We start from the raw sequence: 26,987 nt of genomic DNA on the forward strand, positions 1-26,987 counted from the left end.
CACACAACTCTCCTCTACATATTCTGAATGTATTGTTCCTTGGTTTCTTTTCTCGCAATTCCTTTTCAAGTAGCTGATGGGAGGGGTTTTGAGCTAAATTAGGGCTATTGTTTGGACATGCTCCCAGGAGACTGGGGCTGCTTGTGCTGACACCCCTTATAGCTGGTGCAGAGGAATGGGTGGTTCCTGACCCACCACAGACCTTGGGAGAGATGGTTCACTTAACAGAGATGCTTATTTTCCCCCCAGTGATTCTAAAAAGTGCCTGGACAACCAGCCTAAAGGGATGGGGAACCTACGTCTGATGTGACTCCAGCAAACAAAGGACCTCAGCTTGGACACAACCTCTGATGCAGGCACAGGGTGCTTGTTGCAGGATCAGGCAGCTGAGTCTTCCAGCCCATGTAACTGATTTCCAACAGCTGAAGAATCAAATTACATGACTAAACACCCAGTTTAACATTCAGAGCCAAGATACTAAAGATAACAGACATACAAAGTTTGTCTCAATCCAGTGCATTCATTGCACAACATGGGTATATCATGGCAGGGGCTGCACATCCTCCCTGAGTCTGTGACCTTGTGTATGAACTTTACAAAGCTCCTTGCTGCTTGAGAAAAGGAACAAATTTCAATACCAAGCTGTACTTGGGTTGCTTGAAGTTGCCTGAGACTGTGCTCTGCCCACCCCAGTCTCTCAGCTCACTGAGAAAGAGAAGAAATTGAAGCCTGATTGCAAACTTCAACTAGAAGAGATTTTCTGCCTGATGACTCTGTCAGGCCTTTCTCAAAAGCATACTGACAGATGCCTTCAGAGAAGGGATTTTTTACATTTTGGATGTAAAAATATCCTCATATCAATGAAATAAGCTAGATCTCCTGTTTTGTTACTAACCTTCCTAGAATCAAAACCAGATGCCTTAAACCATGATTCCACCTCATAGAATATATGTCTTTGGTAATTTGTTATTGAACCAGAAGCAGCATTACCCAACAGCACGTGTGCCTGCAGCATGCTCTGCCCATCATCTTGGTGCACCAAGGCACAGCCAAGCCTACCTGTCACGAGGAAGCTGCATCGGCCAGCACCCGCTTCATTGATGATGTTGCAGTTGTAGATGCCGTAGCTGTCACGGGAGAGGCTGCTGACAGTGTACTCGGTGGAGTCCTGCATGTCGAACTGGCCAGTGCGCAGCAGCTTGCTGCCCAGGCGCCACTCATAGGTGAGGACCCGGGTGGGATATGCCCTCAGAACCCGGCAGCTCATGGTGATGCTCCGGCCTTGGCCTTGCCGAATCTCCAGAAAGGTGGGCTCCACAGCAGGGGGGTCTGCGGGAAACAGGAAGGGAGGGAAGGAGATTTGTAAGTGAATTGGCGGAGTTAACCAGCCACTGCTGAAAGGCACCACAGCATAACCTGGCATCCATGGACAGAGAACTCAATGATGCTAAAAACACAACCTCGATACATGCTAATCAGCTAGTAATAGAAATGTACACATCCAAAGCACTGAATTCAGCTTACTGACTTTTTCTGCTGAGTACTTAGAGACATTATGCTGCTTCACGAACATTATCACTCAATAGAAAGTGAGAGGTTCCACACCTGTGCAGCCCAGGAGGCTCAGTCCCTCCAGGTCTCACAGGTGAACCATGGACTCTGACACATGGGGCTTCCAGGAGGAGGAAGGGGGAAAAAAAGAGCCATTTTCTCATAACTTGAATTAAACTGCATTTTAAATAATCTAGATATGAAGCTACAAATTCTGACCCATTTTTGATTCAATTTTTTTGATTCCATTATTTTCTATTTTGAGTAAAATACAAAGTAAACATAGCCAACACACAGTGTATGCAAAAACCTAACTATACCCTCCAATTTGCCTTTTGATAACTTCATCATTGCAGAACAGTATGGACAACTTGGACAGAATAATGTTGGTACTCAGCTCTCGTCAATACAGCTATTTAAACCAGGTAACGTGCATGAAAAACATGCATATGTTTGCAATTGGATACAAAACAGTGAGTGACAAGACATACTGGCTGTTTAAAAAAACACAGCTCATTTTTTAGCCCATGAGAAACAAATTCTGAAAGCCTCCTGTGCCAGTAAAATACATGAAATCTTTGAATCCGTATTAAAAGAGCTGTCTTGCAGACACAGAACATGAAAATATAAAATCCCTGACAAGCTCTACAACAGAACAATCTTCACAGAGTCCACACCATGCTCCTTTCAGAAGGAACTCTCTGTTACCATTATCTCCCCAAGAGCATGCTGTCCTCAGGTTCTTCATTGGTTGGTATCTCCATCACAGACACCAACAACTGTCAGACTTTTGGTATTTAATTCCCTGCATAATGGAAGTTGTAATCAGGTTCCCTCAGCTCCTGTAAACTGGGAACCGTACTTGCACATGCACAGCCGCTCAGCATCTCTGGCTTAGACAAGAATCCAGCCTAACACAGCATACTTGAAATTAAGGTAAATTGTAGAGACTGTCATATTAAGACAACATTGCTTAGAACTCATGATATCCAGCTATCGTATTTTAGCTCATTGCAGCAACAACCATTTATCTTCTGTCATGAGCTAAGTTTGGAATTACTGGAAGAGGACTACCACAATTTGGCAGCAAGGTGAGCAGATAGGCAGAAGTAGTGAATAGCATCAGAGGTGGGATACAGGGCTTGAGGGTACAGGATGGTGAAATGACAGGTATTAACTCTGAGGACATTTGTCCTTATCTGAGATTCCCCTCAAAAATGACCGATGAAGAAAAGATGACATGGAAACTACTGATGCAAAATGCCATTGATCCCAGCCTGACCTTTCCTCTGTGTAGATTAAATATCACATGACTTTGTATAATTGTGAAGCCAGCTTGTTAACTGGTACATGCATTGCAGCACATCCACACATAACTGCAAATAAGAGACTAGAAATCCCAAATCCTCAAAAATGCAAACCTTCTTTTCATTGATAATATCCCCCAATTTTGTGTCTTCAGAAGATTTCATCACAGGGGCACTATTTCTTTGTGCCCAGCTACAGAATAAAAAAAATTGAAAAGAAGATATATTTGTAAGAAATTCCACTAGTCTCTTTCTCCAGCATGATGTTTACCCTTTCAATGCAATCCAGTAGTGTCTTCATCTGCCCTCACTGTACAGTTTCTTGACCTTATTCTGCTTCACTAATAGTTTCCCAAGGCAGTAGCTTTGCAGGGAACTGTTGGCTTAAAGACAAGAGTTATTCTTGGGAAAGAAAATGTGCCAGATCACAGCTTTCTTCTAAGGGAGGGCTATTCAGCTAGTCAAGCCTGATCTGCCTTTCACAGATTTTTGTCTTTTCCTCTAACCACCTTGTCTTACAATTGTACATACTTTCCAAATACCTTCTACATCATGAAATGGATGGCAAAAATACTACTAATCAAATTTACTAACATTTACTCTCATCCGGTCATTTCTCTGCCCTAAGCTCTACAGGTTTTCTTCCCATTTCAGCCATGATAATTCCATAACTATATACTCTTCAGCCTTATAGCCTTTACCCTCACTGCCAGCACCATAATATACATTTAAATCCAGGTAAAATTATCCCCAACTGTTAGCTGGACACAGATTAGCCAATGAAATAATACAACGTAAGGATGTTCAAACAGCATCTGACTGAAAATCCTTCTGGCCCAGGATCCTCTACTTACTGATCCTGAGTGCATGGGGGAGAGGAGGGGAGAAGAGCGCAGAGGACACTGGAGAACTTTGGGACAGAAAAGTTCTGAAAGTTATGTGTGTGGTGTGTTGAATACCCTTTAATCATGCTGCTTTCATTTCCTCCCACTACTTTTAAGCCCATTCAATATCTGAATGCCCATACCTTGCCTGCTATTTGTAAAAATGTCCTGTTGTTTTGTTTGTGTTGCTGTTTCCATTTGAGGCACCAGATTCAGTGAACAATATTTCTCTGTCCACCTCTCCATGGCAACTCTGCTTTAATGACTTTTAGCAGATATTGGTATTCAGCCCCCTCTTTCATCTTCCCCTGGTTTATTTACTTGTAAGATACTTTAGCCTTACAAATAGCTTTTAAATAAAAGTTTGCCCTGCCTTTAAGGTCAAAATAGTCTTTAAAATACAGAATTCCCATCTATCCATGAACACACTATACCCAGTGACAGAAAAAGAAAATTAACTTTGGTTGCTCATTTCAGAGTTACACTTTCACAAGCAGTAACTTTACTGGAAAAGGAAAGGGATGATAAAAACTACAACATATGTACAGCTAACAGTTTCTTTTTCTGTTTTTTTTTTTTTTTTGTTGTTTGTTTGGGTTTTTTTTTTTTACAAGATAGTGACTTCACAGCTAGCAAAGGTGCTATTGTCTCAGGCATCTCCTCAGAGTAATGATGCTCAGAATGAAACTTCCTCTGTAGCTGTTTGGAACTTACATGTCTTTAACTCATTTGCATTAGCTCTTCCCCAAGGCTTTAGCAATGTGATTTAATTTACTCTGCTGTACTTATTCCTATCTTTCATAATTCTAGTATTAGTTTTTGAAAAATACATGGAAAAGCCACAAAGGAAGTACAGTTCATTCTCTTAAACAATTATCTTTGGGCAGCAAACAGTCTGAAGTTAAAACAGGCATTATCTTAATGTTTAATGAATTTTTTAGCCTAAGTACATTCATATCTTAAGGATTATAAAATGAAAAATGAAGGCTCCCTAGCTACCAAGAGGAAAGACAGCAAGGATGCTTGTTTGCTTTAAACCAGACAGATCATGGTGCAGATCATATCATGGTCTTTATTGTAAGATATGTTAAGGAGAAAAAACATACCATTCAGTGGATTTATTTTGGCTGTGTGGCCCTGAGCAGAGACTTTACCTGCTGATTTGGTTTCTCTAGTTTGCATTGTAGCCTAAGCAAATTACTAGTTTCTTCCAGCTCTATCAACAGGAATAAATATGAAAAGCTGATGCCGCTTCTTCAGCTTCTATAGTGTTTGTGGCCACTTTTTATTTGATTCACCCAATAGGAATGTTATTCTAACAACAATCTATGTCATCTACAGAGAAGGAGTAAATAGAGTAGGATTTGCAACACAGAAAGCCACACCAGTAAATGGTAAATCAGGCCAGGTGAAATCACTGTATTGGGGGCAGAGGGTCTAGGTGGGCAGGGGACCTTACGACTGCCTTGCAGATGAGCCTGTGATGGACCAGGTGATGCTGGAGGTAGGACTCACACCCTCCCAGCCAGGAAATGGTGCTAAACCACTGTGTATGTAAAATGCCAGTGAAGCTGAGTTAAGCAAATGCTGTTTCCAGTATCTGATTAAAACATACTGTAAATTATTTTATTGCCTGAGGACTCTGCAGTGGAAAGCCAGTCATTCTGGCTTAAAAGGTAGCTTTTCTTCTTTCTTTTTCTTTTTTAAAGTTATTGAGGGCATGTTTGCCTGTGAGGGAAAGTTACTTGCTAGGATTTGTATATTGCTGGTAATGAAGGCTTAGTCTAGGCAGTCAATTTTATTGTTTTAATTTTGTGTTTACGCCTGTGCTTCTGATATATCATGCCCAGGATCTGAAGAATCCTCTCAGGAAAATTGTGTTGCATTTCTTCAGCTTCCAGCTGAGGCAGCACTTCATCTCCCAGGCCATATCAGTGAGTATTTTATAGATTACAAAGTAGATATTATATATTCTGTTGTTGGCAATGGGATTTGTATGCTTTTATAACAAAAAATCATTCACTAATATGTTTAAGTATACCAGAACTAGATACATGGAATCCTGCTGTCTGATATATACTTGCATAGATCAACAGAGTCAATATAAAATATAGAATGTCTATTCAAATATTGTAATGGGTTTTACCTTCTTCCAATACCATTTGTTCTGAATCTAAAAATAAAGGAAGTCTGAGCACTTTTGTTTGATTTACAGCGCTGCAGAATTCCTCGGTGAAGCTGCTCAGAGAAGCCACAATCCTGGATTGCTTGTATAGGTAAGTCAGTAGACTTGCCAGTAAAGCTCTGGTTTTCCTCTTTAAAAAAAAAGAAAAAAAAATTATAATAATTTACCTTAGCAAAAGCTCTTAAAAAAAACCCCAAAATCCAACCTCAGGCTCCCAGGATTAGGGTGCACTGGTGTAGATGGAGGGGGACAAGGGATGAGGAGTTCTTCCTGTGTATTAGTAAAGGACTTGAAAACAGGAAACACAGGAAAAGAAGAGCTGCTGAGTTAACAGTACCTGGGATATCATTAGGGTTGATGTGGACTCCTAAAGACTTGCAAAGACACAAGCTGCTCACCTTCATGGGCAGTATGGCAGACTGTAATGCTGGGGGCATCACCAGTGGTTAAAATCTGAATCTGGCTAAAAGGAGCTGCAGAAGTATACTGCAATATTGAGTAAATTAGTAATGAGACCTATGCAAGTAATGAATTCATCAATTGCAAAGGAAACCTCAGTTCCCAATGAAGTCCAATCTAATGCAGCCTAATCAAGTAGTGCCTTTCAGGAAGGCTTGGAGCTTCTGTGGATATTTCTCTGAAAATACCTCTGTGCTCATTAATGGTGCAAACAGCTGTCGATGTCCAGAGCTAACTGAAAGGAAGAGACTCAGTGAAACTACCATTCAGCAAGTTTAAGGGAAATATCATGATCTATTCCTTTAGGCAAAGTACTGCAGCCATTTGGACAAATTGCCATTTTTTGTTCTGAAGGTAAAAGTCAGAACAGTGTCAGACCTGGCTGGGCACAATATGCCCATGAGTGGTTGTTAAAACCGGTGGCAGGAATACGGCCTCCAGCAGATCACTGGATGCTGAAACAAGCTGCGGAGAGATCGCTCTATTCATCTGCACTGCAGGACTAATTACGATGCTGGCAAAGCCTTATACAATTTCCACCCCTCCATAGTCGTTATTCCCATGTCTCTCCACCCTCCAGCTGTTCTTTCCAGGCACCTCCAACTATTCTGAAGATTATTTTCATATGCAATTGAAAACTAAAATGAAATAGCACTTTAAGCTTTCCAGTTCCTGACTTGGTTTCATTTAATGCAGTAGAAAACAAAACAATACCAAAAAATAAATTCAGCTTCCTGACTACCATGGAGAAGCAGCCAGGCTAATGGCAAGGGCTGGACAGCATACCTACTCCAACAGTGCTCCTTTCCAAGGGATTTGTATAAATACTCAGCTGGGACCATTAAACTGCCCTCAACCTAGGTCTGGCTAAAACTACCCACTAAAAACCCTCCGATGGCAAAGGATGTGTCAGCCAGCGTAGCTGGGAACAGACAGCAGCTCTGCTTGCAGCTTCCACCCTGCCAGCCCTCCTCCGCTGTGCTCCTCTGATGATGAATCCACCAAAGCCCCCTGAACTCCAGACCTTTAGCTTGTGGAGGCAGAGGAAGGAGAAGCACCTTGACCATCCCATCTGCTCTGCTAGGAGTTGCTGGAGATCTGCCTTTGTTAAGGGCATTCAGAAGACTGCACAAGTCAGTCCTCTCTTTGTGCTGTATAAAAATGCTCTCAGAGATGAGAATGGTGGAAGACCTGTGCAAGTCTAGACAAGTAAATTATTTAGTCTTCACAACTCTTAAGTGATTTATGGCTGCCGATATCCCTTTATGTAGGCAGAACATCATCTCTATTAAAATGCCTCCTTTTGGAGAGAAGTAGCTTTGAGAAGTAGGTGGAGAAAATTCTCTTCTGTTGGAGAGAAGTACCTTTGAGAAGTAGGTGGATAATGGAGAATCTCAACACCAGTCTGTCTGTATCTTTTTACAGCTAAACACTGTATTTTTCTAGATAAATAAAAAACAACTATGCAGACATTTGCAAAGAAAATAATAAGCCCCATAGACCATAACTAATATTATGGTTTACAGGTAACTCAACATAGAATAGAATCATAGAGTTGTTCGGGTTGGGAAAGATCTTTAAGACCATCAAGTCCAACCATTAACCCAGAGCTACCAAGCCCACCACTAAACCAGCTCCCTAGGCATCATACCTACATGTTTTCTAAATAACTCCAGGGATGGTGACTCAACCAGTTCCCTGGGCAGCCTGCTCCAATGCTCGACAAGCCTTTTGGGGAAGAAATTTTTTCTCCTATCCAATCTAAATCTCCCCTGGTACAACTGGAGGCTATTTCCTCTTGTCCTGTTGCTTAATATGAGGTTTGGTGGTAAAACTGAGATTATGGGTCATGGTATTCACTTGGTTCCCACAGAGACCTGCAAAAATCAAGAGCATATATACCTAAATAAATGAAAACCAAAAATAAATAAGTGCATAGGGTCTGTGAAGATCGGATATCCTAATAATACTGAAGAGTTAAGCAAAAAAAGAACCATGAAAATACTGTTTTGAGGCAACGGAAATGTTCTCATAGTGCTGGCCTTAAAGATCTTGTATGGTCTTTAACTAGACAAAAAATTCAAAAGAATGTGACCAGATTGTACAAGTACGCTTCAGAATTAATACATTTCTTGAATCTATAGTGTAGTCAAATTTGTAGTTTTACTTCGCTACTGGGTTGGATGTGGAGGTGACTGAGTGAAACTTGAAGCCAGGACACAGAGAATACCAGACTAGGTGGCCAGAGAGCTTTAGGAAACTCAAATACATAACGACTGCGATCCCCATGAAAATGATAACAGTAATTTTGCAGCCAAAGCTCTGATATATATATTACAACCTTGGGTAATGGATTTATTTCAGTGAAATGAAAACATTATGTCCGGAAACAGAAAAAAGCATCTGCATATTTACCCATAAATTAAAATAGAATTGCGAAACCAACCTCAAATTACGCATTCACAAAACAGTGCTGTGCACAGAAAACAACCCATGGAAATCTGCATGGAAATTTCCTTTCCAGAAGCGACATACTGAAGTTTTCTGAACTTTTTGGACCAAGGTACAACCACTAAGCCATGGCGTTTCTCCTTGGCATGGTCAAACAGGAGCAACGTCAGAGAAGGGAGTGGACATCACTCTGGGTACCTCTTTGGCTCCTCTATTCATGCAACTATTACTGCCCTGCAGAACAGTGGTAAATGAGCTGTCTTTCTGAAGCACACCTTTGATAATTAAAATAGGATAGGCAGCACCTAGACCAACAGATGGAGGAGGGAACATTCACCATATTTACAGTGCTTAGCAATCACTGTGTTTACAGTATACCACTGGAACTGCCTTAATAGGCAATTTTTAAAAATCCACACCTACTACAAATTACTATATTCCATCAGCCCTTAAAAAAACCATTCCTTGTGTAGGAAACGTATCAGTACTCAGAGTGGGTGCCTGGCCAGCACTAAGAGGCAGGGTGCTCTGGGCTTCATAGGAGATACAGCTATGAATGCCAGCTGAGCATCCGTCCCAAGCTCCTTTTCAATTTCTGCTGCTTTTCCCAGAAATCCTTATGAAGCAGTTTTCAGTGATCCTTTTCTTCTTGTGAGACTTCTGAGTACCACTGCATGTACTAGAACTATTTCAGGTATATTTTCATTACAATAAAATCTGAGTAATATAAAAACAAAAGGTATAGTCTAAATAAATAAATCACCAACATTTAAACTTTTAAAACTCTAAACAAACCTAGAAAACTAAATAAACAACTCAGAAAACTGAATAAATAACTTAAATCCTGCAAACTTGGCAGTGTGTATGTTGAGCTGTGCATTGGCTGTGCTAGCACTTCTGGTTTGCTGTGCAGGCATCCCCCATCCATCCGTATTTCTCTCCCTTGGTTGCATTCCCATTGCAAAGTCTCTGAGGCAGGACCCGTTCTACAGAGGAACATGGCTGTCATCAACACAGGATGACACCTCCACAACACTTATTACAACTACCTGATAATATCCTAATAAATGAAATATGACAGCGCTAACAAGTACAGAAGTATTTTCCTCTGAGCCTAGCAATACTCTGTGTTGCCAAATTCAGTGTACAAGCAGTAATTACTTTGGAAAAAAAGAGAACAAGAGAGGTGTATCGCCTCAGCATGCACAGATCTCTGCAAGCCAGGATAAGGATGCTGAGGATTATGTTGCAGCCACTCAACATATTTATTTTAGGTTATAGGGGTAAATTTATCAGTCCTACCCATGTACAAAGGGTCAGACAAATAAAAATCTAGTTTTAGTCTCCAGATTTATTTATTTTTATTAAAAAAAAAGTTTTTTTTCCTAATGAAGCTGATCTTCTGCAGAGGACGCTTCACTGTGGCTCACAGAGGATACTTTAATTGACAAATAAGTTAAGCCTTTGAGCAAATGCCCTTCCAGCAATTCTGGAGTCAGACAGAACTGTTTAATTCTCACCCTAAAGTGTAGGGAGCACATTCACACATTTCCTCACTGTGAGTGAGGTCAGCGATGGGCAGTGTGCTGCCCAAGATGCAATTTTGGTGATGCAGCAATGTCCTGGGTTCAGCTTAAACCATGACAAGCAATTATCTCCTAGCCTTCAATACCATGCCAGTTATGGAGAATCACATGGGGTAAATAATATATGAAAATGGGGAAGCTCCTGAATCTAACTCCTTCCAGAGAAACATGATGGTGTGCATAATATCTGCCTCTTCTCCATTGTCAAATGAATGCTAAATAGCAGTTTTAATCAGTAGCAGTCAACAAGAACTCTCTTAAAAACATCTGAATAGAACATGGACTTTCTGTAAATAATTGTCTTTTTCATCAAACTGCTATTTTCTTCTTAGAAAGCCATGATCAGTTGAAGCTCATCAGTTTCTAATTAGTTTTCAGATGATTATTGTTAAAAAAGGTAGTGGTTTTCTTTGCCACTGAGTCCTGGAACACTTCTGTGGAAAAAAAATCGCTATGGAAAAAACTTGCCCAGGATTCCTAACAGTGAATTATGCAAAGCACGTGTGGATGGCATTCAGAGAGAGGTGGAAACGTGAAAAAGGAGGCCTGAGCTCACCACGGTGAAGGGTCGCATGAGGTACAAATTGCCAGCAGGTGCATTTTTAGGTGCTTTTCATATATTTAATGTCTTATTTATAATATATATTTAATATGTATAGTTTAATGTACTAAAACTGAAATAACAGCAGCCTGGTGGGAAAGCTGCAGGGACATAATGTTTTCATGCGAAACCTGTCTGACATCCTAGAGGATGTAACAGCATAAAAACAGTGAGGAAATGAACATCTTTTAAATTTATCATGCTTGATCTGGAGCATCTCTGAAGAATTATCTCACAGGGGACATCTGGCAGAACTGAGTTTCAGAAAAGAGCTAGATGTGACCCTTCTCCAAAGCACCAGGGAATGCTCCCAAAAGAGCTGCAAGCCAACACCATGAATTACTATTCAAGTCATTATTATAGAGACATGCCAGTGGATGATTTTGGTTAGCTCCATTTAGTGCAGGGAGAAGATCTCTCCTCCTGGAGGGAGAAAACACCCACATGTAGAAGTCAGAAGACTTGACACAACTTGGGTTTTGTTTCCAGGCACAGGACTGAGGTTGAACTCTCACACTTCATCCAGACAGGGGACAGCATGCACCAGACTGAGCTTTGAATGGAGCCTAAAGTTTTCCAGCAAATCTAAATTTCAGATCGTATAAGGACTAAAATTTCATTTAGATGGATTTTGAGTTAGGTAGATTTCAGTGTAATTTTTTTTCCCCATTGGTTGCAATAGCAGATGCCAGTGAATTGTTTGCAGGATTTACAGTTGCAGAAGAATGGTCATCACTTTCAAGAAACTGATATAACTTTGATTCTACAGTTCAAGTTGCATGTGCTGGCTGCAGACATTTGCTGGGGTTTTCCTGGCTGATGCCTCTGTCCTGGCTTGGCTTCCTGACAGGACATTAAATTTTCAGAGAATACTGAATAAGCAGCAAGCATCACACAACAGCTCTAAGATTCAATATTTGTGCTAAAACATGAAACTTTTGCAAGTGAAAAATATTCAAATGAGTAAACAAAGAAGAAATAACTTCGAGTAAAGCTGCAACATTAATTTTCCCACTTATTAATATCCCACAAATCATTATTGGCTTTATTTGACTAGCTGTAGCAAGAATGTAATTGTTGAATAATGATGACCTTCTTTAAAAAGCCATGAAATGGGCATAATCCTCCATCTTTCAATACCATCTACACTACTGATGATCTTTTATGGGCTGTGCTGTTATTCCTTATATTCTGTGAAATTAAAATTGTAATATCTGAAAATATAAATCCTGAACAATACTGTGGTGACACTTTTATTTTACAAGACATCATGAAGGTTGTCTTAACCCTTATCAGCTATCCCTCCCCCTGCACAGGCAAGTCATGGCACCCAAATTTGTCTCTCCCCTCCCCAGGACCGAGGAACATCTCTGGAGAAGTACAGACCCACTGGTGACACCCTTGCAACCTGCATGCTTTGCAGTGAGCTAGCTGGGAAGAACTCTGCATTTATTTTAAAGCACCTCTCAGACAAAGGGATATTGCATACAGATGTCATCTGCCAACTTTGCAGGCATGTCTGAGCTGTGTTTAACACTCTCAGCCATGCACTTGGTTTCAAAGTGGTTTACAGACCCATAAAAGAGACTGTAATCCCACAACAACACTGTGATGCAAACAAAAAGCTGCATGCTCCTATTCTGCACAGCTGTTGCCCTGAACACGGCTGCAAGCCTTGGGAATTGCCTCTGCTCGGAGGTGCTCCAGACCAACAGCTGACGGTCATAAATCAGGGCATTTGTTTTGGAAGTGGATAAACATGTTGCAAAAAAACCTGCACTGAAGATCTGTCAAATCCCAGGAAGCTTGTTTTAAATTCAGATATGGGGAGATCTCCATATCTCTGTCTCATGCTCCATGGAGCAGACTTCCTGCTGTTACCAAAGGGCTGACCTACGTGGAGATCAACTCAAAACAACACCTAAGAGGAGTTCTACCAGAACCAACTTGCTATTACATCTCAGTGTGGTCTTGTCACGTCCCATCCCACCAGACCAGCCCTATCCAAACCACTATTGATCAAATCATGCCCTTCCCTGATGCTAAAAATACATTGTTTCCCCTATTCAAATCTCTGCACAGGCCTCCTGGATATTTAATCAGTGAATACAAGCTCCTCTGTATGGGAGAACCTCAAGATTCAATGTGACTTTAAGGAAACTGGTAACATAACTACCTGATTAGGTATGGGAACTGTTATTATTATTTTAATACCAAACTTGCTGTCCCTCTCCATTTCCTATAGTCTATTTCCTTATATTCCCTGCTCTACAAGATGTGCCCTTCAGTTATTAAGAAGTCTGTCCTCAGATCCCAAATAAAACTCCAAACCCCCCTGCCTTCCAAAGACCAAAAAGGTCTCTTGCTTCTCCTCTTTGGGCCAATTCATCATAATATTTCAGAGGTATATTTTCAGAAATCCTTGCATGAAAAGTCCTACCACGTGTTGCAAAAGTGTGACTTTTTTTTTTTTTTTCTTTTACTTTTGAAGATAGTTATTTCTTTTCCAGATTTGTTTTTTTAGGTAGGTTGAAATAAAAACTGAAAAACAAACCAATCAACCAAACTCACAAAAACATAAAACAACTAATGGAAATAGCAGGTATTTAAACTATTAAATATAAATATACAAATATATAAATATATATTTAAACTATTGGCTCCTATTAATTCCTATATGCTTTTCTAAGAGAGACAAATAAACATCAGGTAATCTAGGTAAGAACGTTAATATTAGAATGAAGAGACCCCTAATTCACACATATTATTTGCCTCTTTAGAAGTCATCTGGAAAATAAGTACAAGATTTAACTATTTCACTGTTAAATATTATACTCCTTCAATCCAAAATCCCTAGCATTTGGTGGCCTTCTATGATGGGGCTACAGAACTGATTGACGAGGCAGAGCAGTTGTCGTCATCTACCTGGACTTGTGCAAAATGTTTGACACTGTCCCACACAACACCCTTGTCTCTAAATTGGAGAGATATCAATTTGATAGGGGGACCACTCGGTGGATAAAGAACTGGCTGGATGGCCGCACACAAAGAGTTGTGGTCAATGGCTCAATGGCCGGCTGGAGACCAGGAACAAGTGGTGTCCCTCAGGGATCAGTGTTGGGACCAGTCTTGTTCAACATCTTTGCTGGTGACATGGACAGTGGGATTGAGTGCACCCTCAGCAAGTTTGCTGTTGACACCAAGCTGTGTGGTTCGGTTGATATGCTGGAGGGAAGGGATGCCATCCAGAGGGACCTTGACACGCTTGTGAGGTGGGCTGATGCCACCCTTATGAAGTTCAACCATGCCAAGTGCAAGGTCCTATACCTGGGTCGGAGCAATCCCAGGCACAGCTACAGGTTGGGCAAAGAAGAGATTCAGAGCAGCCCTGTGGAGAACGACTTGGGGGTGTTGGTTGATGAGAAACTGAACATGAGCCAGCAGTGTGCACTCCTCATATGCCCCCTTCAGATACTGGAAGGCTGCTGTGAGGTCTCCATGCAGCCTTCTCTTCTCCAGGCTGAACAGCCCCAACTTTCTCAGCCTATCTTCATACGGGAGGTGCTCCAGTCCCCTGATCATCCTCGTGGCCCTCCTCTGGACTTGTTCCAACAGTTCCATGTCCTTTTTATGTTGACATCAGAACTGCACACAATACTCCAAGTGAGGTCTCACAAGAGCAGAGTAGAGGGGCAGGATCACCTCCTTCGACCTGCTGGTCACGCTTCTTTTGATGCAGCCCAGGATACGGTTGGCTTTCTGGGCTGCGAGTGCACACTGAAACTGGCTCATGTTCAGTTTCTCATCAACCAACACCCCCTAGTCCTTCTCTGCAGGGCTGCTCTGAATCTCTTCTATGCCCAACCTGTAGCTGTGCCTGGGATTGCTGCACCCTCATTCTTTCCCAAAGTGATTCACACCAGTTCCCTCGAAATATTTAGCAGCAAAATGAAAATTTTTAGGCTACTCGCACCCTCAAGAAGCACTTCTCCATTTGCAGGATCAGTCCATATAATATTGAACACACGCAGAGCAAAGGGAAGGATGCCCCGCCCAAACCACCCCTCTGCAACGCAAGCACTAAGAAATGGCACAAATTATGGAAGTATCAGAGATATGCGCAGTGCAAAGAAGCAATGTGCCAGTGGGGAAATGTTTTGCTATGCCAGTGCTGTACAGCCGATAAATCTTTGGTGCTGCCCACACCTGCATCGAGAAAACAGCACCAACAAAAATCCATTTAGGTCAAAGGCAGGGTTTGGAACCACCCTCACCAATACTCAACACTGAATCAATTTTCATTTTTACTGAATTATTTTGCTGGTCACCATCTGGTACTTCAATAAAAGGAAGCTCCATCAATATATATGATTACCTTCATTTTGGTCAGAGGAGCACAGTGTATTTTGGTTGTGAAAGGGTTTTTTAGTTAAATTTCTTCAGCAATATTATATGCTTCAGCAGAAATCTCAGACTACGAAACAGTAAGGTTCCTCCTTAGAAGAGGTTGTCCTCTTCTAAACAAAACATTGCAGAAAGGCCTGATCATTATGTCTTTCATGAAAGAATGAAGATAATCTAGTTCTAATAACAAAAATGATCCATGAGATCCCATAGTCTTTGGAAACACTTTTCTTTCACAGCATTACTATGATAACAATAGCATTTCATAGCATGGTCAGTGGGGAATGCTCAGAGCTCCCCAACGCTGCTGTAGCACAAATGACACGTGGACTGGGCTATTCTGCCAGTGCTTCTAGCATGGGCTCCCTTTTTCTCTTCTGCACATATCCCTGAGTAATAGCATTTATTCAGTGTCTGTCCTGGGTTTACCACTAGCTGTTTTGCTCCTTCTTAGTAACTGGTGCAAGCTCTGTGTTTTGACTTCCAGCCTGGGAAGAGAGCTGATAACACCAATTGTTTTTAATTGTTGCTAAGTAATGTTTATTCTGGCCAAGGACTTTGTGAGTCTCATGCTCTGCCGGGGATGAAGGGAGGCTGGGAGGAAGCAGAGACAGGACACCTGACCCAAGCTAGCCAAAGAGGTATTCCATACCACAGCACGTCATGCCCGGGGAGGTAACTGGGAGTTACCCGGAAGGGCACGGTCTCTCTTCGGGGGGGTCAAACTCGTTCGGCAGTGGTATCGTATTCTCTTCTCTTGTTATTTTCTCTTATCAATATTATCATTGGTGGTAGCAGCAGTGATTTGTGTTATACCTTAGTTGTTGAGCTGTTCTTATCTCAACCCGTGGGAGTTACATTCTCTTGATTCTCCTCCCCATTCCTCCAGGAGCGGGGAGGGTCGGGGGGGAGGAAAGAAAAAGGGGGAAAAAGAAAAGGGGGGGGAGTGAGTGAACGAGCTTTTGTGGTTGGGTTTAAACCACGACAGTGTCACCAGCCTGCAGCTTGCTGAGAGTCCTTGACCTTTTTGACTGTATCCTCTGAAGGCTTGTAATCAAGGAGGTCACATGGAGCAAGAGCAGCAGCCAAATCATGCTCTTACCAACAGCACAAGACAGTTCAGTATGCCTACAGTGGGGAAGCAACCAGGGAAGCTGCTCTGAAACAGCAAAAGGACTGGATTTGTGTTCAACATAGCACAAAGGGTGCAATGCAATGACACATCCCGTACAAGGGAAAGCATAGCACTGGGTTATTTCGACTTTTCCTCTGTGATTAAATGCCTCTTACAGCTCAGAGCAGAGAAGTAATGTCAGATCTATTACATTTATACCTTTGGCCACCTGAGCTGACAGGTGATTGTGGCTCTCTTTCTCCTTTGAGTTCCCCCTTACCACCATGGGCCAAAAAAGCAACAGCAAGGGAACAGGCTATGGAGTAGGAAAAATAATTCCTGCATTTTGGCTAAGTCCCAGAACTATAAAGTTGCCTGTGAGAGGTACCTCAGTTATTCTGCACTCAGGCACTAGAAGGATGGTTGTTGCTCACTGAAGTTAGGATGATGGCCAAAGCCTACAAAATCTAGTGCAACTCACTAGCCACAGAATGATTTGATGGTGCACAGTGGAATAGTGTTTAAAACCAGATTCGCCAAGAGAACTTTTATGCAGATGGTGATGAAGTTTTCTCCAGCTTTAACAATCCATGAATATAAAGCCTTCCCATTGGCACTATCATCATGTTTCAGAACTATTATTCTCACAGGAGCTACATTTAAGGCTCAGCTAAAGCCAGTAGCACTACAGTGCTTTACACCAGCCCAGGAAAAGCTCCATGAATCTAATGATGCTTTGCATTTACTAAAAATACTACGTGGCATTAATACAAGGTCCTAACATATTTCAGTAAGTGCCTTTTGTGCTTGGCTTTTGGATAATAGTAAATGAAAATATTTGAAAGGCCAAATAAAACAAGTAAATAGCATCAATACTAGATTTGTGTGACTTTAAACAAAAGTTAAGCTCTGCCACTGTCCTTCAAGCACGGGCACACTGAAGTTCAGGACTAAAGCGGCAAATCAGTCACAATAGCATGTACTTTATAATGAAATCTCACAGAGCAATTTGCTAGCAATTTATGTCATGTAGCAGCCAGAATCAACCACTTATGTTTAATTTCCAACAAATTAGAATTGTCCAGGGTAGTAATTCTACCTGTGAAGTGATTCCTTTTAATGTAGTACATGTATGTAGGCACAAATACACAGTCACTGGAACCCGATTCCTACAGAAAGCCCCATGGCAGCAATAGCATTTTATTTGTGCTTCGGCTAATAGATCTTCTTCAGTGAATGAAGATATGCAAATTTTTATCATTGTGAAGATACATTACAAGAATTAAAATGCAATGCCTGCATGAAAATTAAATGGTGTATAAAAATAGCTGCGACGGTTCTTTCTAATGACTTCTATGACAGATGTGGGCATGATTAATGACAATGCAATAATGCCTTTGCTGAACTTAATCACTAACACATCAGTTAATATTGACAAAGAGGAAATGAATGCTACACAGGCATCAACACCCCAAATCAGTAGAACAGAGTTCATAATAACTATTTTGGGAGGCTTACCATAGGCAGGGGTGATACGTCATTCATAGCGTCGGATCCAATTTACCTGCATGACTTGCTGAATGCAAATTGTGCTGAATTCACATCACCCACCATGGTCCTGGTGATTTTTAGTCACCTGGCAGCTAATAACCCCTCCAGGAATCAAGGAATCAATCCTTCAGCTGTCACAATTTTTTATTTTTTTTTTTTTTGTGCATAGCAGAAGTATTTAGATTTATGAAATATGCTGGGACTCTTGAGTCTACAATCTGGACATGTTCTCAAATCCAGGGGGTCCAAAAACAGAAAGGATAACTGCAAGCAGCTGCTGTAGCACCATGCCTCCAGACTTTAACACCGGTAGTTTCAGGTCAGACCCAAAAAACAGCTCTAGGCTGGAAGATACAGACTTTTGCATAAGACATTCCAGCTCAATTTAAAGATCTCTGATAATGAACATGAGTCCACAATCATATTTCAGTTGTCAAAGTCATTAAAAAAATGCATTTCTGGATCTTCCTCTGCTTACGTCTGGAAATTGTATACTCAAAAATTATATACAGAGCACAACTTATCCATGTGTTTTATTTCCCTCAATAAATTGAACACAAGTAGCTTTTCCAGTCTCCCACAGCAAGGAAGATTTTCCAGCTCTGGAAGATAAATACAGATCACTTGCAAGATCATAGGATCATTGAATGGTTTGGGTTGGAAAGGTTCTTATAACTCATCCAGTTACATCTCCCTGCCATGGACAGGGACACCTTCCACTAGAGCAGGTTGCTCAAAGCACTGTCCAACCTGGGCTTAAACACTGCCAGGGATCATAGAGCCATAGAATAGTTAACGAACTTAAGATCATGTAGTTCCAACCCCCCCCCCGCCATGGCCAGGGACACCTCACACTAAACCATCCCACACAAGGCTTCGTCCAACCTGGCCGTGAACACCGCCAGGGATGGAGCATTCACAACTTCCCTGGGCAACCCATTCCACTGCCTCACCACCCTAACAGGAAAGAATTTCCTCCTTAGATCCAATCTAAACTTCCCCTGTTTAAGTTTCAACCCGTTAACCCTTGTCCCATCACTACAGTCCCTAATGAAGAGTCCCTCCCCAGCATCCCTATAGACCCCCTTCAGGTACTGGGAGGCTGCTATGAGGTCCCCACACAGCCTTCTCTTCTCCAGGCTGAACAGCCCCAACTTTCTCAGCCTATCTTCATACGGGAGGTGCTCCAGTCCCCTGATCATCCTCGTGGCCCTCCTCTGGACTTGTTCCAACACTTCCATGTCCTTTTTATGTTGAGGACACCAGAACTGCACACAATACTCCAAGTGAGGTCTCCCAAGAGCAGAGTAGAAGGGCAGGATCACTTCCTTCAACGTGCTGGTCATGCTCCTTTAGATGCAGCCCAGGATACGGTTGGCTTTCTGGGCTGCGAGTGCACACTGAAACCGGCTCACGTTCAGTTTCTCATCAACCAGCACCCCCAAGTCCTTCTCTGCAGGGCTGATCTGAATCTCTCCTCTGCCCAATCTGTAGCTGTGCCTGGGATTGCTCGTCCCCAGGTGTAGGACCTTGCACTTGTCATGGTTGAACTTCATAAGGTTGGCATCAGCCCACCTCACAAGTGTGTCAAGGTCCCTCTGGATGGCATCCCTTCCCTCCAGTGTATCAACCGAACCACACAGCTTGGTGTCATCAGCAACCTTGCTGAAGGTGCAGTCCATGTCAGCGATGAAGATGTTGAACAAGACTGGTCCCAACACCGATCCCTGAGGGACACCACTCATTACCGGTCTCCAGCCGGACATTATGATGAGGCAGCCACAGCTTCTCTGGGCAACCTGTGCCAGTGTCTCACATCCCTAGTTTCAGTTTAAAGTAATTACCCCTTGTCCTGTCACTGAATTATTAAATAAGTATTAAATAACAAAGTATTTACAAAGACGATACAGTCATACCTAGAGCTACGTTCACTGGTGAGCTTGGCTTGTTCAGCCTAATTTCAAGTTTCAGTGCAAAAGCAGAACTGCAAAGTTCTACTCCAGCAGCTGCTGAATAGCAACAAAGCACAGTGCCAGCAGCCTGGGCTCAGCACTGCTGTGAGTGCCGAGTCTGTTCTAGGTGGGGAAAGGCACTGGGAAAGACCTTAAGACCTTTTCATCAGGAGGGCAGGGCACCCATGGAGCTTGTGCCACCCCCATCCTTGGAGGTTTTGAAACTTGGCTGGAGATGTCATGGCTGATCTGTACTAGCATCAGTGACAGAGATGCTCCAGTGCGTCTGAAAAGTGCTGAACATACCTATGGAATGGAGACTGCAACAGCAATGGATACTTTGCCAAGAACAAGCAGTTTGCCATGAGCTCCTGATGCAGCAACAAGCTGCTGGGGAAACTGATAGAGGGAGTAAAAAAGGGAGCATACCTCTGCGGGCAATGCCAGCAACACCAGCTTGCAAAGATTCCTACTATCAACATCTACATGTTTGTTAGGAGAGAGTCTAAGAAACAGCCAGAAAACTAATCTGATGGACACACTAAATGGCTTACTAGAAGCAGAAAAACAGAGAGTTTGATCTGTTTAACTTCTCAAAGCAGGGATAAAGATCTGACTGGGTGGCACACATCCACATTGTGAAAATGCTGCATCCTACAACATCACTCAAATACACAGAAAGGGAAGGCAAAACAGGAAAGAACAGGCGAGATATGCATACTGGCAAAGTCAAGGTAGACATAATACACAGATTTTAACACTAAGACTGTTAAAACCACAAAAGAAGCAATAGATTCACTGTTACTTTTTATTCCCAGGCTGAGCTATTGACATGTCAGTGATACAGTCAGTCAGTGACATCCAGGTCAGTAGTATACAGGAACCCTGACTAAATCATTTAACTGTGCATTTTAAACACTGTGCCTCTTTCCTGCAACTGCTACTGGAGTTCTTTGCAGGGAAATTACAGCCCCAGCAGAGCAGCATCCTTGGCCATTCAATGACTACAGGCATGTCCCAGTCACATCCAATGCTGGCACAGCTCCGCCAGTGCAGTGCAACCTCCCTCCATCCCTGGAGACTGCGGGAGCACAGTCTTCCCTGGTAGTAATGAAGAAGGATGCTACCTTCAGATACAAAATGCAACAGGGGTAAATATGAACAAAACCAGGCAAGGACAGGAGGCAGAGCAGAGACATGCTGAGTGAGGAGCAGAGTACATCTAGCAACACCTGGGGGACACTTCTGCACAATGTTTTGCAATAAAAAGCACTTTTTCCTGGACCAGGAAGGGAAATAAATGTTCTGAAGAGAGCAGAAAATATAGAAATGTGAACAAAAAACAAGTGTACAGACTTTGAACAACCCAGAAAAAGATTTTACTGGTGCTCTAGACAGTGTTCACAACAATGTTTATTTGGCTTGAAACACATATCAGTTTCTCCATCTATGTACTTCCTTTTTCTTGTGGAAAAAGCCACTTTATAACCAAACAGGGCTTTCTTCTATTGATCCTCAGCAAAGAATTACCAGTAAGAAAAGGAATTTATTTCTCTCTCTGTCAAGGCTCACTGTCCTTGGGAGACTTTGGGCCATTTCATGTGCGAAAGTCATAGCATTAAGCTACATTACACTTGCACCTTTGGGCCAGGTTAGGCTTTTATCTCCTTTAGAGGCTTGGACATAACAAACATCACAGACTACAGCCACACTGAAGCCAACCGTACTAGCCTGATTTTTTAAGCAACAAGGTCAATACTTTTAAATTCAGAGATCAAGGATTTAAACCCTGGAGATGGCTCAGCCTGGGACTCTGCTACAGCCACGGAAAATGAGAGGGAATAGGCTCTGCGCTGGAGGGCAAATTGTTTTGCAGGTTACAAAGCAACTTTTGGCACATTTAAAAGAAAATGGGAGAAAATAATCAGTGTGCAGCTTAGAGACACACCACCAGGGCAGGGGCAAAATGGGTATTTGTTAAACCAAGCTTATTTTCAGCCCTTATTGTTCTGTCCTCCATTCCTCAGAGCTTCCTTGAGCAGCAAGAGCAGAACAAGGTGTCCTCAAATGAGACAGAATGACTAGTTTTTGGTGTGTTTACCCTGACTGAATTAGTTGCCCTATGTTTAGCAAATTTTAAATGGTGGCACACAAGTGAGAAGAGGTGGAAAAACGATGTGCTTAGTGCCCATGGGAGAGATGATTTAACCTGCTCTCTGCAATTCAACTGCACAACTTACACTGCTGAGCACTGAAGGTATTGAACAGAAGCAGCTCATCTTAGCAACAAGGGAAATCACAGAATCAACTAGGTTGGAAAAGACCTTTAAGATCATCAGGTCGAACTATTACCCCAGAACTGCCAAGACCACCACTAAACCATGTCAGAAACGAATAACTTTCCCACTTCAGTTGACAAAATTCCGAGAGAACTGGCCGTGAGACATCCTGGAAACCCTAAGTCAAGCACTTCAGAAGAAGAGAGAGAAAATCCTTTAACTCCTGCCAAAACATACCAGATGCCATCTACTTAGGCAATCGTACTTGTTCTTTGGTGTGTGTCCTGGGTTTAGCAGCAGCAGTCAGTTTTTCTCCTTCTTAGTAGCTGGTGCAGTGCTGTGTTTTGACTTTCGGCCTGGGAACAGAGCTGATAACACCGATGTTTTCAGTTGTTGCTAAGGAATGTTTACTCTGACCAAGGACTTTCTGAGCCTCATGCTCTGCCAGGGAGGAGGGGAGGCCGGGAGGAAGCAGAGACAGGACACCTGACCCAAACTGACTGAAGAGGTATTCCACAGCACAGCATGTCATGCCCAGGATGTAACTGAGAGTTACCTGGAAGGGCTAGTTCACTGCGGGGTTGGACAATGTATTGGGCGGTGCTTGGTTGGGTGGGGGTGGGAACGAGTTATCGGTTGGCTGGTGGTGAGGTGTTGTATTCTCTTCCCTTGTTATTTCCCTTACCATTATTATCATTGGTGATAGCAGTAGTGGTTTGTGTTATACCTTAGTTACTAAACTGTTCTTATCTCAACCCGTGGGAGTTGCATTCTTTCGATTCTCCTTCCCATCCCTCCAGGAGCAGGGGAAGGGCAAGAAGGGGGGGAGTGAGTGAACGAGCTGTGTGGCTGGGTTTAAACCACGACATGTGCACAATGGATGGAAATCCTTGGGCAGAAGCTGAAAGGGCACGGGAAATGAAGGTTTGGTTTTATAGGATGAAAGGGAAAATCACTTCCTCCCACAGGCATGAGAATTTAGTCTAAATTTCTCTCCCCTCCTCCTACCCCCAAATCATGGGCAAACTGTTTGGTATCTTCCCTGGAAATTTAGGATTCATTTCTACATCCAGCCTCACAGGAGTACCAACACTTACATCCTTTTTTCCAGATGCAGGTAAATCTGCCTACCCCACTCAAACCTTTCACTCAGTAATATCTGGCTAATTGCTGCCTAGGCTGCTCCAGCATCACCAGTTGAATTTTCCAGACAAGTGACTGAAAATAAACAGGTCTCAGAAAGCAAAGGGCAGTGCTGAGTCTGTGACAGGGATTTGCAGGGCATGAACTGAAGATGAGGGTTTTACAGTGGGTCCTGGACTGACTTCAGGACAAAGCAGGCCCTGTGAAGGGTGGAGAGTGGAGTGAATGGCAGTACATGAGGGCATGATGGAGATCACTGGACAGTAGCAACCAGGAGCACCTCCTACAGCAAGTTGATTTAAAATAAGTTAGTTCTTCCATGCTGCCTGATGCAAAAGCAGTTATCTTCAGCCAGGAATCTCTGCACCCTAGCAGGCCACTTCAGACATTGAGCCACACTGAGCTCTTCTGTATCTTCCAGATCAAGTGAAAGGGGAGAAGAGAACACGTTTAGTTATATAAATAATAGATGTTAATTATATATAATATATATATATAAAAGTAGCCCAGCCTCTATCAATCTGATACTCCATTTATCATGACAAATAATAAAATGATAAATTATATTAATTTCTTAGAGCCTTTAGAAGAGGAAAGAACTGGCAGAAAGGTGCAAAATATGGTGTGTTGGGGGAGAACAGCATCCATTCCCATTTCATGGCAGGCAACTACTTCAGCCCATCTTGTACCTGATGCTTATTCTTTTCTCAGCACATCGATATTCTGGGCTGTTAGTAAGTCACTGGTGAGGTGCATTAACACAGAATCATAGAATGGTCAGGGTTGGAAAGGACTTTAAAGATCATCTAGCTCCAACCCTCTGCCATGGGCAGGGACACCTTCAACTAGACCAGGTTGCTCCAAGCCCCATCCAACCTGGCCTTCAACACTGCCAGGGATGGGGCAGCCACAGCTTCTCTGGGCAACCTGTGCCAGTGCCTCACCACCCTCACAGGGAAGAGCTTCTTCCTAATATCTAATCTAAATCTCCCATTGTGGATAAGTGCTTTGGTAAACCAGATCACTGCTGAGGATGGGCTGCAATCAAAACCTGCATCAGAGGCCATGGATGGTGTAAGGGCCTGTGACAGCGACGTGGTTAGCTGCCAGCCCTCAATTCAGTGACTGCTATCAAGGAAGCAGGGCAGAAGGGAAGCTGCCTCAAAGATATTAAGTTCATACACTTTTAATTAAAAAAAAAGTCACTAGAGAAAGAATCAGGATCATATTAATGTGCTTACTGATGGGAAGACTGATGCATAAGTTGTGGGAGGACACAGATGGCATCGCAGTGGACTTAACACCATACTGTAAGTGCAGCTATAGCTGGAAAGCATCTTTGTCAAATAAAATGTAAGCTGAAGATAAGCCCAAAGAAAGCTGTGCTGCTTGTTTCCCTCCTCAGGAGCTGTCTTATAATTTTAATTTGACTACATATCCCTCACACCCCAGCTTCTACTTGTGCATCCTGAACCTCCATTTCCTAATGACAGATCCTTAGTTCCACAGTGACACAAAACCAGAGTGAACCCTGTCTCCATCCTACCCCTGTTCCTTCTCGGCCAGCATTGGATTCTTATGTATGGAATAACTAGACACTAGAGTAAGCAGGAATAAAACAACACCCACCACCCCACCACCACCCCCCACCCCCCCCCCCCCCTTTGGGAGGATTCATATGACAGCAAACTATCTCAAAGGAAGAAACACTGACAGAGAGCCCAGCAATGGATGCCGCAAATGACACTGGAGACAGCGGTGAGATAAAGCAGCTGCTGCAGAGGAAAGACAGACATCCTGAACAGGGGATACAGCTCACAGCCTCTCCGAATGGAGCCGATATGACCATCTTCAGCCCCTCACACACAAACCTGGGTCTATCAGGTCTCAGAGAACGAGGTGCAGAAACAGAGAAACTGAACTGAATAAATCTTGATTTCTGTATGCCAGTGCCTGCTGAGCCCTCAATTCAAAGACGAGATTGAAAAATGGACTTGGAACAATTCTGCATTTATTTAAAAAAAACTTTGCCTTAGTCTGCTCCTTGAAGGAGGCAGAGCTGTTAGCAGCAATCAGTCTCACAACAGCATACCTTTCCCTCCTGTGGGAGGTGAGAGCATCCTTTGTCTCCATCACCTACGGCTCCCATTTCCTTCCACCCTACTTCTGCTCACGTGCAAACACTGGGAAGAATTTGCTACAAGAATTTTTTGTTCTGTTTTGGTGATGATGGGATGAGCTCGTCGAGCTTGTTCAGTTGTTCCTTTTGATGAAAAATGCCCTTGCATGAAATTAACACCACGGTGTTTGCTGGATGCTGTCTCATTCAGACATGCTCTTCTTTGAGTTGCCGCCAGCCTGGACAGCAAACAGGTATCACAACATGGAGAGAAAGGAGATTCCTGCCTCCCTCAGGGCTATTGAGCTATGACAATCCAGTAGAAACAACAACGCCATTTAAATGCAAATATTCCAACAGCACAGCCTGGAGGTATGAGTCATCTCCCCAAAACAGTTTCATCTCTCAATACGGTGCTTAACACTCTTCTGAGGGGACCCCCAAAGGGATACATATGGTTGTTGGAACACTACTGAAGCAGAGCAGTACCACCCCAAACCCAAGCACACAAGGCAGGAAGCAGCAGAACCTGCCAGCAATCCCAGAACCAGCCCTGCGTGAGCAACGAGCCCTAAACCTGAGCCACGGGGAAAGAAAGAGTTACAAGCTCCTAAAAGAAATAAGCACACAATATTCTACGTCTTAAATGTGGCTGAGGCCAAATGCCTCATTAAACCAGAGACTTGCTCTGAAATGAAACCACTGTGAGAGTAGATCTGCCATAATACAACAGCAGAGAACCTATTTTTGAGTTCATTTGTATTTTTCTAGTGCTGATCACCGTGAATAATTTAATCCCCATTTGGAAGACTGCTAATAAGACACTGCCTTTCAAATGAAACAGGCTGTGCTTGGAAACTTGGGCCTGGATTTGTATTCACATACAATTTCAAATAAATAAATGTGTAAATAGATAGCTAAATAAATAAATAAATAATGCAACTTCTGTTTCTGTTTTTTTTTTCGGGCAGCCAGATTTGTCTTCTGTGTCCAGCAGTTTTATGCAGAAGGGAATAAAATCCAGCTTTTAATTGTTTTCCTCCTCCCACAGGATTCCATAAAATTTTATGTTATTTCTTCTAAGTTTGTTTCTCACCCAATGTTTTACACATAATTGCCTTTTGTTTTCAGTAAACCTATATATTGCTATTCTCTTTCTTCCAGCTGTTTCCTCTACTGTTCTAGTTCATCTACCCTCTCAACCAATTTTAGCAAGCTCTATTTTATCTCCAAAATTGAATTTTCAAGGTTATTGAAGAAATATGTTTTTCTCTGTTTTTATTTCTTTTTTGAATTCTGCCAGGGCTTGCACTGGATGTATTTTGGAGCTCTGCATAGTTACTCTTATTGCTGGGTATCTTCTACCTCACGGATATGAAAAATATAGTGGCACATCCTTCC

The 26,987-nt window shown here is 42.5% G+C and overlaps 1 protein-coding gene across 3 annotated transcripts in view; it reads right to left on the bottom strand.

The window, feature by feature from the left end:
- MDGA2 (MAM domain containing glycosylphosphatidylinositol anchor 2) overlaps positions 1 to 26,987 on the bottom strand; it is a 387,881-nt gene that overhangs the window by 87,161 nt on the left and 273,733 nt on the right. For all 3 annotated transcript variants that reach the window (XM_065685163.1, XM_065685161.1, XM_065685162.1), the window contains exon 9: positions 1,060 to 1,329. In XM_065685163.1, the coding sequence (XP_065541235.1) occupies positions 1,060 to 1,329 (270 nt within the window). The remainder of the gene's footprint in view (positions 1 to 1,059; positions 1,330 to 26,987) is intronic.

Source organism: Lathamus discolor, chromosome 6 (genome assembly GCF_037157495.1).
Source record: "Lathamus discolor isolate bLatDis1 chromosome 6, bLatDis1.hap1, whole genome shotgun sequence".
Classification (NCBI taxonomy): Eukaryota; Metazoa; Chordata; class Aves; order Psittaciformes; family Psittacidae; genus Lathamus; species Lathamus discolor.